Genomic DNA, 14,544 nt, shown 5'->3' with positions numbered 1-14,544 from the left:
AGAAAAGTAAAATCATAATTAGCATTGATTCTACATTGATATTCTTCTCTTCTGTACTTCTCTATTATCTTTTCCTATCTTCTTAATATTCGCGCAGACTGAACACTGGGAGTGGAGATGAGAGGGAAGATAGATAAATATGATGATAGCCAGTGCTGTGGCTTAGCGGGTAAGTTACAGAGTGCAGAAAATATTTCCAAGCCACTTATCTGGTAAAGGATTGATAAGAAACTAAAATATATTTTTTAAAGATTGATTTATTTGAAAGTCAGAATTACACAGAGAGGAGAGGCAGAGAGAGAAGTCTTCCATCTGATGGTTCACTCCCCAGGTGGCCACAATGGCCGGAGCTGTGCCGATCCAAAGCCAGGAGCTTCTTCCAGGTCTCCAACGCGGGTGCAGGGGCCCAAGGACTTGGGCCATCTTCTACTGCTTTCCCAGGCCATAGCAGAGAGCTGGATCAGAAGTGGAGCAGCCAGGTCTCGAACCAGCACCCATATGGGATGCCTACGCTTCAGGCCAGGGTGTTAACCTGATGCACCACAGTGCCGGCCCCAACTAGAATATATTTTTAAAAATCTATCAAAACCTGGGGCCAGAGCTGTGGTGTAGTGGATAAAGCTACTGCCTGCAGTGCCAGCATCCCCTATGAGCGGTGGTTCAAGACCTGGCTGATCCACTTCCTATCCAGTTCTCTGCTATGGACTGGGATAGCAGTAGATGGCCCAAGCCTTTGGGCCCCTGCATCCATGTGGGAGACTGGGAGGAAGCACCTGGCTTTAGATTGGCTCATCTCTGGCCCTTGCAGCCATCTGTGGAGTGAACCAGTGGATGGAAGACCTATCTCTTCTCTCTGCCTCTGTAACTCCGCCTTTTAAATAAATACATAAATCTTTAAAAGATATATATGATGGGGGCTGGTGCTGTGGTGCAGCGGGTTAAAGCCCTGGCCTGAAGCGTCAGCATCCCATATGGGTGCTAGTTCTAATACTGGCTGCTCCACTTCTGATCCAGCTCTCTGCTATGGCCTGGAAGAGCAGTGTTAGATGGCCCAAGTCCTTGGGCCCCTGCACCCATGTGGGAGACCAGGAAGAAGCTCCTGGCTCCTGGCTTCAGATCGGCATAGCTCAGGCCATTGTGGCCATCTGGAGAATGAACCAGCAGATGGAAGATCTTTCTATCTCTACCTCTCTCTGTAACTCTTTCAAATAAATAAATCTTTATATATATATATATATATGATGGCAATTATTTCAAACTGGAATTCCTGTTGGCTAACCAGGCTTCTCTTCCATTGCCTCATGATGATTGACTTAAAAAGGAACAACATGGAGCTTGTTTATTGTGTTGAAGTAAATTTTCACTTTTCTGGGACAAATACCCAGGAAGTGATTGCTGGATTATATTATATAATGAGTGGGTGTTCAGATGCTCAATTCTTTTTTTTTTTTTTTTTTTTTGGACAGGCAGAGTGGACAGTGAGAGAGAGACAGAGAGAAAGGTCTTCCTTTTGCCGTTGGTTCACCCTCCAGTGGCCACCGCGGCTGGCGCGCTGCAGCCAGCGCACCGCGCTGATCCGAAGCCAGGAGCCAGGTGCTTCTCCTGGTCTCCCATGGGGTGCAGGGCCCAACCACTTGGGCCATCCTCCACTGCACTCCCAGGCCACAGCAGAGAGCTGGCCTGGAAGAGGGGCAACCGGGACAGGATTGGTGCCCTGACCGGGACTAGAACCCCGTGTGCCGGCGCCGCAAGGCGGAGGATTAGCCTAGTGAGCCGTGGCGCTGGCCCAGATGCTCAATTCTTAAGAAACAACCACAGTGTTTGCCAGAGTGGCCATACCACAGTTCATTCCCACCAGCAATATATGAGAGATCCAGTTTTTCCATATCCTTGCCAGCATTTGGCATTATCCCTGTATTTTATTTTAGTAACAGGTGTGTAATAACAAATTCTGCTCCTAATTTGCATTGCTATAATGGCTAATGATGTTGAATATCTTTTCATGTGTTTATTTGCTATCCATAATTCTTTAGTGAAATGTCTCCTCATGTCTTTTGCCAATTTTCTAATTGAATTATTTAGTTTTCACTGTTGGGTTTTGATTTTTTTAAAGATTTATTTATTTGAAAGGCAGAGTTACAGAGAGGCAGAGGCAGAGGCAGAGAGAGAGAGAGAGAGGTCTTCCATCTGCTGGTTCACTCTCAAAATGGCCACAATGGCCGGAGTTGCGCCAATCCAACTTCCAGGTCTCCCACATGGGTGCAAGAGCCCATGGGCTTGGGCCATCTTCTACTGCTTTCCCAGGCTATAGCAGAGAGCTGGATTGGAAGTGGAGCAGCCGAGACTTGAACTGGTGCTCATATGGAATGCCGGCACTGCAGGCGGCAGCTTTACCTGCTATGCCACATCTCCAGCCCATGGTTTTGATGGATTTTTAAAAATATATTTTAACTACTAATTAATCCTTTACCAGATAAGTGGTTTGGAAATATTTTCTCCACCCTGTAACTTGTCTTTTTTTTTCTTGACAGAAGCTTTCACAGAGTGAAAGTTTTTAATTCCAATGATGTCTAATTTATCAATGTTTTCTTTCTATGGTTCTTGTTCTGGTGCCAAGTCTAAGAATTCTTTGCCTACCTCTAGATCCTGAAGAATTCTACTATTTTTTCTAAAAGTTTTATAGTTTTACAAACTTACATATGTGATCAATTCTGAATTAGTTTTTAAAAAATATTTAGTTATTTATTTGAAAGTCAGATGGGCTAGCACTGTGGTGTAGCAGGTTATGCCTCTGCCTATGGTACCAGCATTCCATTTGGGCGCTAATTCATATCCCAACTGCTCTACTTCCTATCTAGCTCCCTTATAATGGCCTGGGGAAAGCAGCGCAAGATGGCCCAAGTGCTTGGACCCCTGCACCCACATGGGAGACCTGGATGAAGCCCTTGGCTCCTGGCTTCCTATCAGCCTTACCCTGACCTTTGTGGCCATCTGGGGAGTGAACCAGCAGATGGAAGATCTCTCTCTGCCTTTCAGATAAATAATCTTTTTTAAAAAAAAAAAAGATTTAGTAGAAAGGCAGAGAGAGAGAGAGAGAGAGATCCTCCATCTGCTGGTTCACTCCCCAGATGGCTACAACAGCCAGAGCTGGGACGATCTGAAGCCAGGAGCTAGGAGCTTTTTCTGCACCAAGTGGGTGCAGGGGCCCAAGGACTTGGGCCATCTTCTGCTGCTTTCCCAGGCCATAGCAGAGAGCTGTATCAGAAGTGGAGCAGCCAGGACTCGAAACAGTGCCCATTTGGGATGCCAGCACCGCAGGCAGAAGCTTTACCAGCTATACCACATTATCAGCCCTGATCTGTGGATTCTTTATGCCACTAATTTATTTATCTATCCCTTTGTGAGTACTACACTGCCTAGCTTACTAGCTGTATGGGAAACCTTAAAATCAGATAGAGTAATTTTTCCTAATTTACTTTTCATTTTCAAGATTTTTTTTTGGTAGCAATTTTATGACAAATAAAATTTTATATAAAACTAGCAGCTTGTTTTCATTCAACATTCTTTGACACATGAAAGGTTTTTTTTTTTTTAGACAGGCAGAGTTAAACAGTGAGAGAGAGAGACAGAGAGAAAGGTCTTCCTTCGCTGGTTCACCCTCCAAATGGTTGCTATGGCCGGTGCGCTGCGCCGATCCAAAGCCAGGAGCCAGGTGCTTCCTCCTGGTATCCCATGCGGGTACAGGGCCCAAGCACTTGGACCATCCCCCCCGCCTTCCCAGGCCACAGCAGAGAGCTGGACTGGAAGAGGAGCAATCAGGACAGAATCCGGCGCCTGTATGGGATGCCGGTGCCGCAGGTGGAGGATTAACCAAGTGAGCCACGGTGCCGGCCCCACATGAAAGGTTTTAATGATTATATATTATTTCATTTGCAAGTAAATAATTCACATCAAGTGTACTGTCTGATTAACTCTTATTAAATAATGCACTTTAAGAATAATTATCATCCATCGGAACTACCACTTTTTGTTTTAATTTTCTCACATTTCATATGTATCTTTGTTGTTACTCTTGGTTTTGAATAAAGATGCTTACTTAAAGGAACTTTAATGCCAAACTGAGTATATTAACAGCATGCTGACTTTGTCTTTTTTTAGATGGTGTTGTCTGAAAAGGTTAGTCAGCTGATGGAATGGACCAATAAAAGACCTGTAATAAGAATGAATGGAGACAAGTTTCGTCGTCTTGTTAAAGCTCCACCAAGAAATTACTCCGTTATTGTCATGTTCACTGCTCTCCAACTTCATAGACAGTGTGTTGTTTGCAAGTATGAACTTTCAATTACATTTTAAAATTAAATAACTGTTTCTCAATCCCAGAAGAACCAAATTAATCCAGTGGGTATATAAGTAATGTGTAACTGTATTTGAGGTATTTCTGGTAACAATCCTATTGCTCTTTTATAGTCAATTTTTGGTTGTCCATATCAGTGGAGGAAGCATGGATGAAGTATTATGGTGGCTGTCATATGAATAACTTAAGGAACAAACAATTGAGACGAACATTGCCGTGTAGCAGGTTAAGCCACCACCTTAGAACGCCTATGTCCCACGTCAGAATGCAGATTCAAGTAACACCTCTCCTTCTGTTCCATCTTCCTATTAATGCTCCAAGGAGGCAGTACTTGGGTTCCTGCCACCCATCTGGGAGACCCAGATGGAGTTCCTGGCGCCTAGCTTTGGAGCTTCACAATTTTAAGTGGTCTATCCAAATGAGATGTTTAGTGATACAACAGTAGTGGCATCATCAAAATGTGAAATATAAGATGAAAAGGAGAATTTTATTATTTTTAAATTTTCTTCTTAAAAATGTTTTATTTATTTGAGAGAAACAGAGGGAAAGATGGAACACACTCTCATCCACTGGTCTACCCCTCAAATATCCTCAACAGTCTCTGACTGGGGCCAAAGCTGGGAGCCAGGAACTCTTTTCAGGTCTCTGACTTGGGTGGCAGGAACTCAATTACTTGAGCCATCACTGCTAACACCCAGCATGTACATTACCAGGACTCTGAAGTCAGGAGCCAGAGCCAGGGACTTGAACCCAGGCACTCCAAAAGGGACAAGGGCAGCTTAACCACTAGGCCAAACGCCCATCTCCAGCCCCCCCACCCCTTTTAAATAAAATCCATGTTGATCTCTCATATGGAATGTAAAAAAAGCTAAACTCATAGAAGCACAGAGTGGAATGGTGATTATGGGAGGTGAGGGAGTGGTATGGAGAAATGGAAGATACTGATCAGATAGTGCAGAGTTTCAGTTGCACAAAAGAATAAATTTGGGGTGGGCATTGTGGCACAGCAGGTTAAGCCACTACTTTTGGTGCTCACATCTTATACTGGAGTATGGATTCAGGTCTCAGCTGTTCTTCTTCCAATACAACTTCCTGCTAATTCATCCTGGGAGGCAGCAGATGATGGCTCAAGTGCCTAGGCCTCTGCCACCCATGTGGGAGACCAAAGTACAGTTCTAGGCTTCTAGCTTTGGCCTGTTACAGCCCTGGGTATTTTGAGCAGTTGGGGAGTAAATCAGCTGGTGAAAAGGTTTCTCTCTTTCTCTCTCTCTCTCTCTTGATCTCTCTTTCTCCCCCCTCCCTCTCTCTCTCCCCCTCTCTCCCCCTCCCCCTCCCTCTCTCTCTCTCTCTCCCTTTCTCTTTCTCCCTCTCTCCCTCTTTCCCTCTCTCTTCCTCTCTCCCTTTCTCCCTCCCTCCTTTTAGAGCAAATGAAATACAAAAATGTACACATGGGGCCAGCATTATGGCACAGCAAGTTAAACTGCTGCCTTCAAAACTGACATCTCATATTGGAACACCTATTCGAGTTTTGGCTGCTCACTTTCCATCCAGTTAACTGATAATGTGTCTGGGAAAGCTGCAGAAGATGACCCAACTACCCAGCCATTGCGGTCATTTCAGACGTAAACCAGCAGATGGAAGATCTCTGATTCATTCTCTGTCACTGTCACTGTGCCTTTCTTTTTAAAAAAAAATATTTATTTATTTGAAAGTCATAGTTACGGCCGGTGCCGTGGCTTAACAGGCTAATCCTCCACCTTGCGGTGCTGGCACACCGGGTTCTAGTCCTGGTTGGGGCACCGAATTCTATCCCGGTTGTCCCTCTTCCAGACCAGCTCTCTGCTATGGCCCGGAAAGGCAGTGGAGGATGGCCCAAGTCCTTGGGCCCTGCACCCGCATGGGAGACCAGGAGAAGCACCTGGCTCTGGCTTCGGATCAGCATGATGCGCCAGCCGCAGCGGCTATTGGAGGGTGAACCAACGGCAAAAAGGAAGACCTTTCTCTCTGCTCTCTCTCTCTCACTATCCACTCTACCTGTCCAAAAAAAAAAAAAGTCATAGTTACACAGAGAAAGAAGAAGAGGCAGAGAAAGAGGTCTTCCATTCACTGGTTCACCCTCCATTTGGCTACAACGACTGGAGCTGTGCCGATCCGAAGCCAGGAGCCAGGAGCTTCTTCCAGGTCTCCCACTCAGGTGTAAGGGCCCAAAGACTTGGGCCATCTTCTGCTGCTTTCCCAGGCCTTAGCAGAGGGCTGGATCAGAAGTGGAGCTGCCGGGGACTCAAACCAGTGCCCATATGGGATGCTGGCACTGCAAGCGGCAGCTTTACCCACTACACTACAGCGCCGGCCCCTGTGCCTTTCAAATACATAAAATACATCTTTAAATAAATAACCATTTTAGCAAAAATGACAGATATGCCTTAGTGATTTATACAGCATAGTGACAATAGTTAATAATTATGTATTGTGGGGACCGGCGCTGTGGCACAGCGGGTTAACACCCTGGCCTAAAGCGCCAGCATCACATATGGGCGCCAGTTAGAGACCCAGCTGCTCTACTTCCAATCTAACTCTCTGCTATGGCCTGGGAAAGCAGTGGAAGATGGCCCAAGTCCTTGGGTCCCTGCACCCGCGTGGGAGACCTGGAAGAAGCTCCTGGCTTTGCTTCAGATCAGCCAATTGGGGAGTGAACCATCAGATGGAAGAGCTCTCTCTCTGCGCCTCTCCTCTCTCTATGTAACTCTTTCAAATAAATAAATAAATCTTTTTTTTTTTGACAGGCAGAGTAGATAGTGAGAGAGAGAGACAGAGAGAAAGGTCTTCCTTTTTGCCGTTGGTTCACCCTCCAATGGCTGCTGCGGCTGGCGCATCTCGCTGATCTGAAGCCAGGAGCCAGGTGCTTCTCCTGGTCTCCCTTGCAGGTGCAGGGCCCGAGCACTTGGGCCATCCTCCACTGCCTTCCCGGGCCATAGCAGAGAGCTGGCCTGGAAGAGGGGCAACTGGGATAGAATCCGGTGCCCCGACCGGGACTAGAACCCGGTGTGCCGGCGCCGCAAGGCGGAGGATTAGCCTGTTAAGCCACGGCGCCGGCCAAATAAATAAATAAATCTTTAAAAAAAAATTATGTATTGTGTATTTCAAAATTTCTAAAGAAGATTTTTTGAAGATTTTTTTATTTATTTGAAAGGCAGAATTACAGAGAGAGGAGGAGAGACAGAGTGAGAGAGAGAGAAGGTCCATCTGCTGGTTCACTCCCTAAATGACCTCAGTAGCCAAGGCTGGGCCAGGTCAAAGCTAGGAGCCAGGAGTTTCTCCTGGGTCTCCCACTGAGGGTACAGGGGCCCAAGGACTTGAGCCATCTTCCACTGCTTTCCCAGGCACATTAGTTGTATTGGAAGTGGAGCAGGAGGGTCTCAAACCAGCACCCATATGAGATTCCAGCATCATAGGTGGAGGCTTAACATGCTATGCCTAATGCCAGCCCCCTAAAATATTTTTTTAAAGATTTAATTATTTATTTGAAAGGCAGAGTTACAGAAAGGCAGAGGCAGAGAGAGAGAGAGAGAGGTCTTCCGTTCACAGATTCACTCCCAAGATGGCTGCAATGGCTGGAGCTGTGCTGATCTGAAGCCAGGAGCCAGGAGCTTCTTCCAGGTCTCCCACACAGGTGCAGGGGCCCAAGGACTGGGGCCATCTTCTACTGCTTTCCCAGGCAATATCAAGGAGCTGGATCCAAAGTGGAGCAGCCAGGACTTGAACCAGTGCCCATATGGGATGCCAGCACTGTAGGCAGCGGCTTTACCCACTACATCACAGCACCGGCCATCCCCCCACACACACACACACAAAAAGATTTTTATATGTTCTCACCACACGAAAATAAGTGGGTGAGGTTCTGGATAGATGAATTAGTCTGATTCATTCTCCCCAAATGTACTATGCCTATATTAAAAAATCCTATTATATCCCATAAATATAAATTATTTGTCAGTTAAGAATAGTACTTTTGACTATTCAAAGATATATATGGACTCCAAACAGTTCATGGAAATGTATGTTATTAAAAAGCCATGCATAGACTTCAAAAATTTTTGCAACAAAGTAAACTCATCTTTTTTCTTTTATAGATTTATTTTTATTTATTTGAAAGACAAAGTCATGGGGTCAGCACTGTGACATAGTAGGTTAAGCAACTGCCTACAGTGCTGGCATCCCATATGGGCGCTGGTTCAAGTCCTAGCTGCTTATCTTCCAATCTAACTCCCTGCTAATGGCCTGAGAAAGCAGTAGAAGATGACTCAAATGCTTGGGCCCCTGTGCCTGTGTGGGAGACTCCCTGGCTCCTGGCTTCAGATCTGCCTAGCTCCGACTGTTACAGCCATGTGGGAAGTAAACCAGCAGATGGAAGACCTCTCTATCTTTCCCTCTTTCTGTCTGTAACTCTGCCTCTCAAGTAAATAAATAAATCTTAAAAAAGAAGAAGAAAGACAAAGTCAGAGGGAGGGAGAGACAGAGAGGTAGAGAGATCTTCCATCTGCTGGTCTATTACCCAAATGGCCACAATGGCTGGGACTGGGCCAGGATGAAACCAAGAACCCAGAGCTGCTTCTCGGTCTCCCATGTGGGTCCAGGGGCCCAATGACTTGGGCCATCTTCTCCTTTTTCCCCAGGTGTATTAGCAGGGAGTTGGATTGGAAGTGGAGCAGCCAGGACTTGAACTGGTGCCCATATGGGATGTCTGCACTGCAGGCAGTGGCTTAACTTTTTGAAGTACTCTCATATACATGACTTAAGGATGTTTCTTTTTTTAAAAAAAAAAAGGATGTATTTATTTATTTGAAAGTCAGAGTTACACAGAGAGAGGAGAGGCAGAGAGAGAGAGAGACAGAGAGAGAGAGGGGTCTTCCATCTGATGGTTCACTCTCCAATTGGCCATGACGGCCAGAGCTGTGCCGATCTGAAGCCAGGAGCTAGGAGCCTTCTGCAGGTCTCCCACGTGGGTGCAGGGGCCCAAGGACTTGGGCCATCTTCTACTGCTCTCCCAAGCCACAGCAGAGAGCTGGATTGGAAGTGGAGCAGCCAGGACTAGAACCGGTGCCCATATGGGACGCTGGCGCTTCTAGCCAGGGCGTTAACCCACTGTGCCACAGTGCTGGCTCCCAAGTATGTTTCTTGCTTAATTATTTTGTAGTGATTGTAAACATTGGAAATGAAGACTATCTCACTTAAATTTTTACCAAACAGTGATTTATTGATTTCATTTTACTATTTCTGAATGTTCCTGAGAATAAAGATTGCTATTTGTTTAAAATTTTTTCAAATTTAAAAGACAGAGAAACAGAGATGTCTCTGTTGCCAGTATTTGGGGCGTGAACCAGTGCATGGAAGTGTGCTCGTTCTCGCTCTCACTCTCTCTGTTACTCTGCCTTCAAGTAAATAAAAATGAATGAATAAACACACACACAAAAATCAGGACCTGATGGTTAGAAAGGATATGTTCACTGCAGGCTGCTGGGCTCCTTGATCACACAGGGCGGAAGGCTCGTATCTATACAGAAGCAGCTTTAGAAACTAAATGAGTAGTCACTTCTCTCTTAAGCGCTTTGGGCTCCAACTGTAGTTTTTCGGTTATAGATAAAGCTTGTGAAAGCTGGTGTGAAGAAAGAAGTGAGTCTCAGGGAGAAGACAGAATCCAGTGATCATTCTATCTGCTGACATTGGAAGATTTAAATATTTGCATCTGACTTTTAAATAAGTTTGTATGATTTTTAGTTTTCTTTTTTCAAATAAAGCCACCATACTTTCACCACTTTATGACAGCCATAGTAACATTGTGGTATGTGCCCTTTGAGTTTTCTACATTATAAATGGCTGGAAAATTTCATGAAAAACGTAATAGTTGTGGTTAGGATTGGCCTAGGGGCCTGCATTGTGGCATAGCTGGTGAAAAATGCTGGCATCCCATATGGGCACTAGTTTGTGTCCTGGCTGCTCCACTTCTGATCCAGCTCCCTGCCAATGGTCTGGGAAAGCAGCAGAAGATGACCCAGGGGCATGGGCCCATGCTATCTATGTGGGAGACCTGGAAGAAGCTCCTGGCTCCTAGCTTCGGCCTAGCCCAGCACCGAACGTTGCGGCCATCTGGGGAGTGAACCAGTGGATGGAAGACCTTTCTCTCGCTCTCTTTCTCTCTGTTCTTGGGACCCTGCATACATGTGGGAGACCTGGATGAAGCTCCTGACTTCAGTCTGGCCCAGTCCCAGCCATCCATTGTAGCCATTTGGGGAGTGAACCAGTAGATCGAAGATCTCTCTCTCTCTTACTCTGCCTTTCAGATAAATAAAAATAAATCTTCAAGAAAAAAGAAGTTAGGTATTAAAAATTGTAGAGATAATTAGCTGGATGTTTTTCAGTAACCACTAAAAGAGCTTTGCAGTAAAAAACAAGCACAAAGTATAAAAGTAGCTACTAATTTCTGGTGAAAACCCCAACATTTGGGATAAAGATTCTCTTCTGAAACAAAGTTTGCCTAACTCTGTCATCACGGCCTAACTTGCTTATCAAGGATTTTTTTAAATATTTCTCTCATTGGATAAAAAAATAGCAGTGGTTTAGTTGTACCTTTTAATAATTGTTGTATTTGTTATCTTCACAAAACTGATTACATCCAGACAAGCTGATGAAGAATTCCAGATCCTGGCAAACTCTTGGCGATACTCCAGTGCATTTACCAACAGGATATTTTTTGCCATGGTAGATTTTGATGAAGGTTCTGATGTATTTCAAATGGTAAGATCATTAATTTGTTCTACATTTTAGGAATGGGTAAAATGTGGGAAAGTGGAATACGTTTTTTTCAGTGGCCATACGTTAAATAGGACTGTTACTATGTGAGATCTAGAGTAGTTAGTGAGCTAGGAGTTAAACTTGCTAACCATACTAGGTAGTAATCAAATGCTAACCTGTTAGAATATGGAAAGTGGCTAGTAATTAAGTAACATTCAGTTTTTTAATAGGATAAAATATTTAAAGCATAAAATTTACCATTTTAACCATTTTTAAAAATCACAGCATGAGGCCGGCGCCGCAGCTCACTAGGCTAATCCTCCGCCTTGCGGCGCTGGCACACCGGGTTCTAGTCCCGGTCGGGGCGCTGGATTCTATCCCGGTTGCCCCTCTTCCAGGCCAGCTCTCTGCTGTGGCCAGGGAGTGCAGTGGAGGATGGCCCAAGTGTTTGGGCCCTATACCCGCATGGGAGACCAGGATAAGCACCTGGCTCCTGCCATCGGATCAGCGCGGTGCGCCAGCCGCAGCGCGCCTACTGCGGCGGCCATTGGAGGGTGAACCAACGCAAAAGGAAGACCTCTCTCTCTGTCTCTCTCACTGTCCACTCTGCCTGTCCAAAAAAAAAAAAATCACAGCATGAATTCTACCATTATGTCACCATTATTTCCTATTGTCTAAATGGTTAATGTGAATATCCTCCTTCATGTTCAAGGCTAAATCCTTCCCATGTGCCCTGGATCCCATATTTACCTGTTTTATAAATCATAACCTCTTATATCTGCATTTTTAGAATTTTTAAAAAAATATTTATTTATGGAGCTGGTGCCATGGCTCACTCGGTTAACCCTCTGCCTGTGGCGCTGGCATCCCATATGGACATCGGGTTCTAGTCCCAGCTGTTCCTCTTCCAGTCCAGCTCTCTGCTGTGGCCCGGAAAGGCAGTGGAAGATGGCCCAGGTGCTTGGGCCCTGTACCCGTATGGGAGACCAGGAAGAAGCACTTGACTCCTGGCTTCGGATCGGCGTAACTCCAGCCGTAGCGGCAATTTGGGGAGTGAACCAATGGAAGGAAGACCTTTCTCTCTGTCTCTCTCTCTCACTGTCTATAACTCTACCTGTCAAATTTTTTAAAAAATACTTATTTATTTATTTGAGAGACTGAAAGAGACAGAGCTCCCATCCCACTCTCCACTTGCCCATAATGGCCTGGACTGGATCAAGCTGAAGCGGGGATCTAGGAACTCAATCCAGGTTTCTTATGAGGATGGTAGGGACCCAATTACTTGAGCCATCACATGCTGTTTTCAAGGGTGTACATTACCAGGAAACTGGAATTAGGAGTGGAGCCAAGACTCAAGACCCCTTTATGGGATGTGGGTATCTCAACTAGTGGTTTAACCATTAGGCCAAGTGCCTACCCTTCACACCTGTATTTTTAACATTAGCCTTTCTGCTAGTTCTTTTCTCATCCATATAAACGCTCAAAGACAGAGATGCTGTTTTGTTTATAAGTTTGTCTAATTCCTATATTTGAGCATGTTTTACTCAATAGTAATTGAATAAGACATAGGAGGCAGAGTAGCTGGGACTCAAACTGGCACTCTGCTTCCAATCCAACTGCCTGCTAATGTGCCTGGGAAAGCAGCAGAACATGGCCCAAGTACTTGGACCCTTGACGCCCACATGGGAGACCCAGATGGAATTCCAGGCTCCTGACTTTATTTAGGAAGTGAACCAGCAGATGGAAGATCTCTTTCTCTGTCTCTCCCTTTGTCACTCTGCCTTTCAAATAAATAAAATAAATCCTTTTTTAAAAAAGGAAATGTTCATTTAAAAAACACTATATGCTATTGTGGCATAGCAGGTTAAGCCACTGCTTGCAATGCCAGTATCTCATGCAGGAGTGCTGGTTCAAGTCCCGGCTGCTCTGCTTCCAAGCCAGTTTCCTGCTAATGCTCCTGGGAAGGTAGCAGGTGATGTCCCCTGCCACCCATGTGGTAGACCCGAATGAAGTTCCTGGATCCTAGCTCCTGGTTTCAGCCTGGCCCAGCCGCCCTGGCTGTCATAGCCATTTGGGGAATGAACCAACAGATGGAGGATCAATCTCTCTCTCTCTCTCTCTCTCTCTCCTTTTCAAATAAATAATAAATCTTAGTCTTTAAAAAATTAAGAGGCAGAGAGACAAATAGTGCTTCCTCTTGGTGGTTCACTCTCCAGATGCCCACAGTGGTCAAGGTGTGCCAGAGCTGGGAACTGGGAACTCAGACCAGGTTTCTCATGTGGGTAGCAGGTAACCAGCTATTTAAGCCATCACCTGTTGCCTTCCAGGGTCTGCATTAGCAGGAAGCTGGAATTCTGAGCCAGAGCAAGGACTTAAACCCAGGCAATTCCAACTGGGATATGAGCATCTGAACTGGCATATTAACCACTAGGCCAGATGTCCATCCCACAAGTATTTTCAATTTATACCTAGAACTGGAATTGCTCAATCCTGTAATAATTTTTTTTTTGACAGGCAGAGTGGATAGTGAGAGAGACAGAGAGAAAGGTCTTCCTTTTGCCGTTGGTTTACCCTCCAATGGCCACCGTGGCCAGCGCGCTGCGGCCGGCGTACCGCGCTAATCTGAAGGCAGGAGCCAGGTGCTTCTCCTGGTCTCCCATGGGGTGCAGGGCCCAAGCACTACACTCCCAGGCCACAGCAGAGAGCTGGCGTGGAAGAGGGGCAACCGGGACAGAATCCGGCGCCCCGACCGGGACTAGAACCCGGTGTGCCGGCGCCGCAGGCGGAGGATTAGCCTAGTGAGCCGCGGCGCCAGCATCATGTAATAATTCTAGTTTTAATTTTTAGAGAAACCTCCATATTGTTTCCATAGCAGCTGCAACTTTTTAAAAAGATTTATTTTAATTATTTGAAAGAGTTATAGAGAGAGGCAGAGCCAGAGAGAGAGAAACATCTTCCATTCACTAGTTGACTGCCCAAATGACCACAACGGCCAGAGTTGAGCTGATTCAAAGCCGGCAACCAGGAGCTTCTTCCGGGTCTCCCACGTGGGTGCAGGGGCCCAAGGACTTGGACCATCTTCCACTGCTTTCCCAGGCCATAACAGAGAGCTGGATTGGAAGTGTAGCAGCTGGGACTCAAACCAGCATCCATATAGGATGCCGGCCTTGCAGGCTGGGGCTTTAAACCACCGCGCCACAGTGCCAGCGCAAAGCTGCAACATTTTACCTTCCCATCAACAGTGTCCAAGGGCTCCAGTTTCTCCACATCCTTGCCAACGATTGTTTTTCTGGTTTGTTTGCTTTAGCTATCCTAATGACTGAGAGGTGGTATCTCACTGTGGTTTTGATTTTCATGTCTGTACTCATCAGTGTGGTGGAACATTTTTCAGATGTTTATTA

The 14,544-nt window shown here is 45.7% G+C and overlaps 1 protein-coding gene across 1 annotated transcript in view; it reads left to right on the top strand.

The window, feature by feature from the left end:
- MAGT1 (magnesium transporter 1) overlaps positions 1 to 14,544 on the top strand; it is a 50,394-nt gene that overhangs the window by 15,058 nt on the left and 20,792 nt on the right. The window contains exons 2-3 of the mRNA XM_062183439.1: positions 4,159 to 4,328; positions 11,029 to 11,146. Of these exons, the coding sequence (XP_062039423.1) occupies positions 4,159 to 4,328; positions 11,029 to 11,146 (288 nt within the window). The remainder of the gene's footprint in view (positions 1 to 4,158; positions 4,329 to 11,028; positions 11,147 to 14,544) is intronic.

Source organism: Lepus europaeus, chromosome X, assembly GCF_033115175.1.
Source record: "Lepus europaeus isolate LE1 chromosome X, mLepTim1.pri, whole genome shotgun sequence".
NCBI lineage: Eukaryota > Metazoa > Chordata > Mammalia > Lagomorpha > Leporidae > Lepus > Lepus europaeus.
This window is presented reverse-complemented; position numbering and strand designations above follow the sequence as displayed.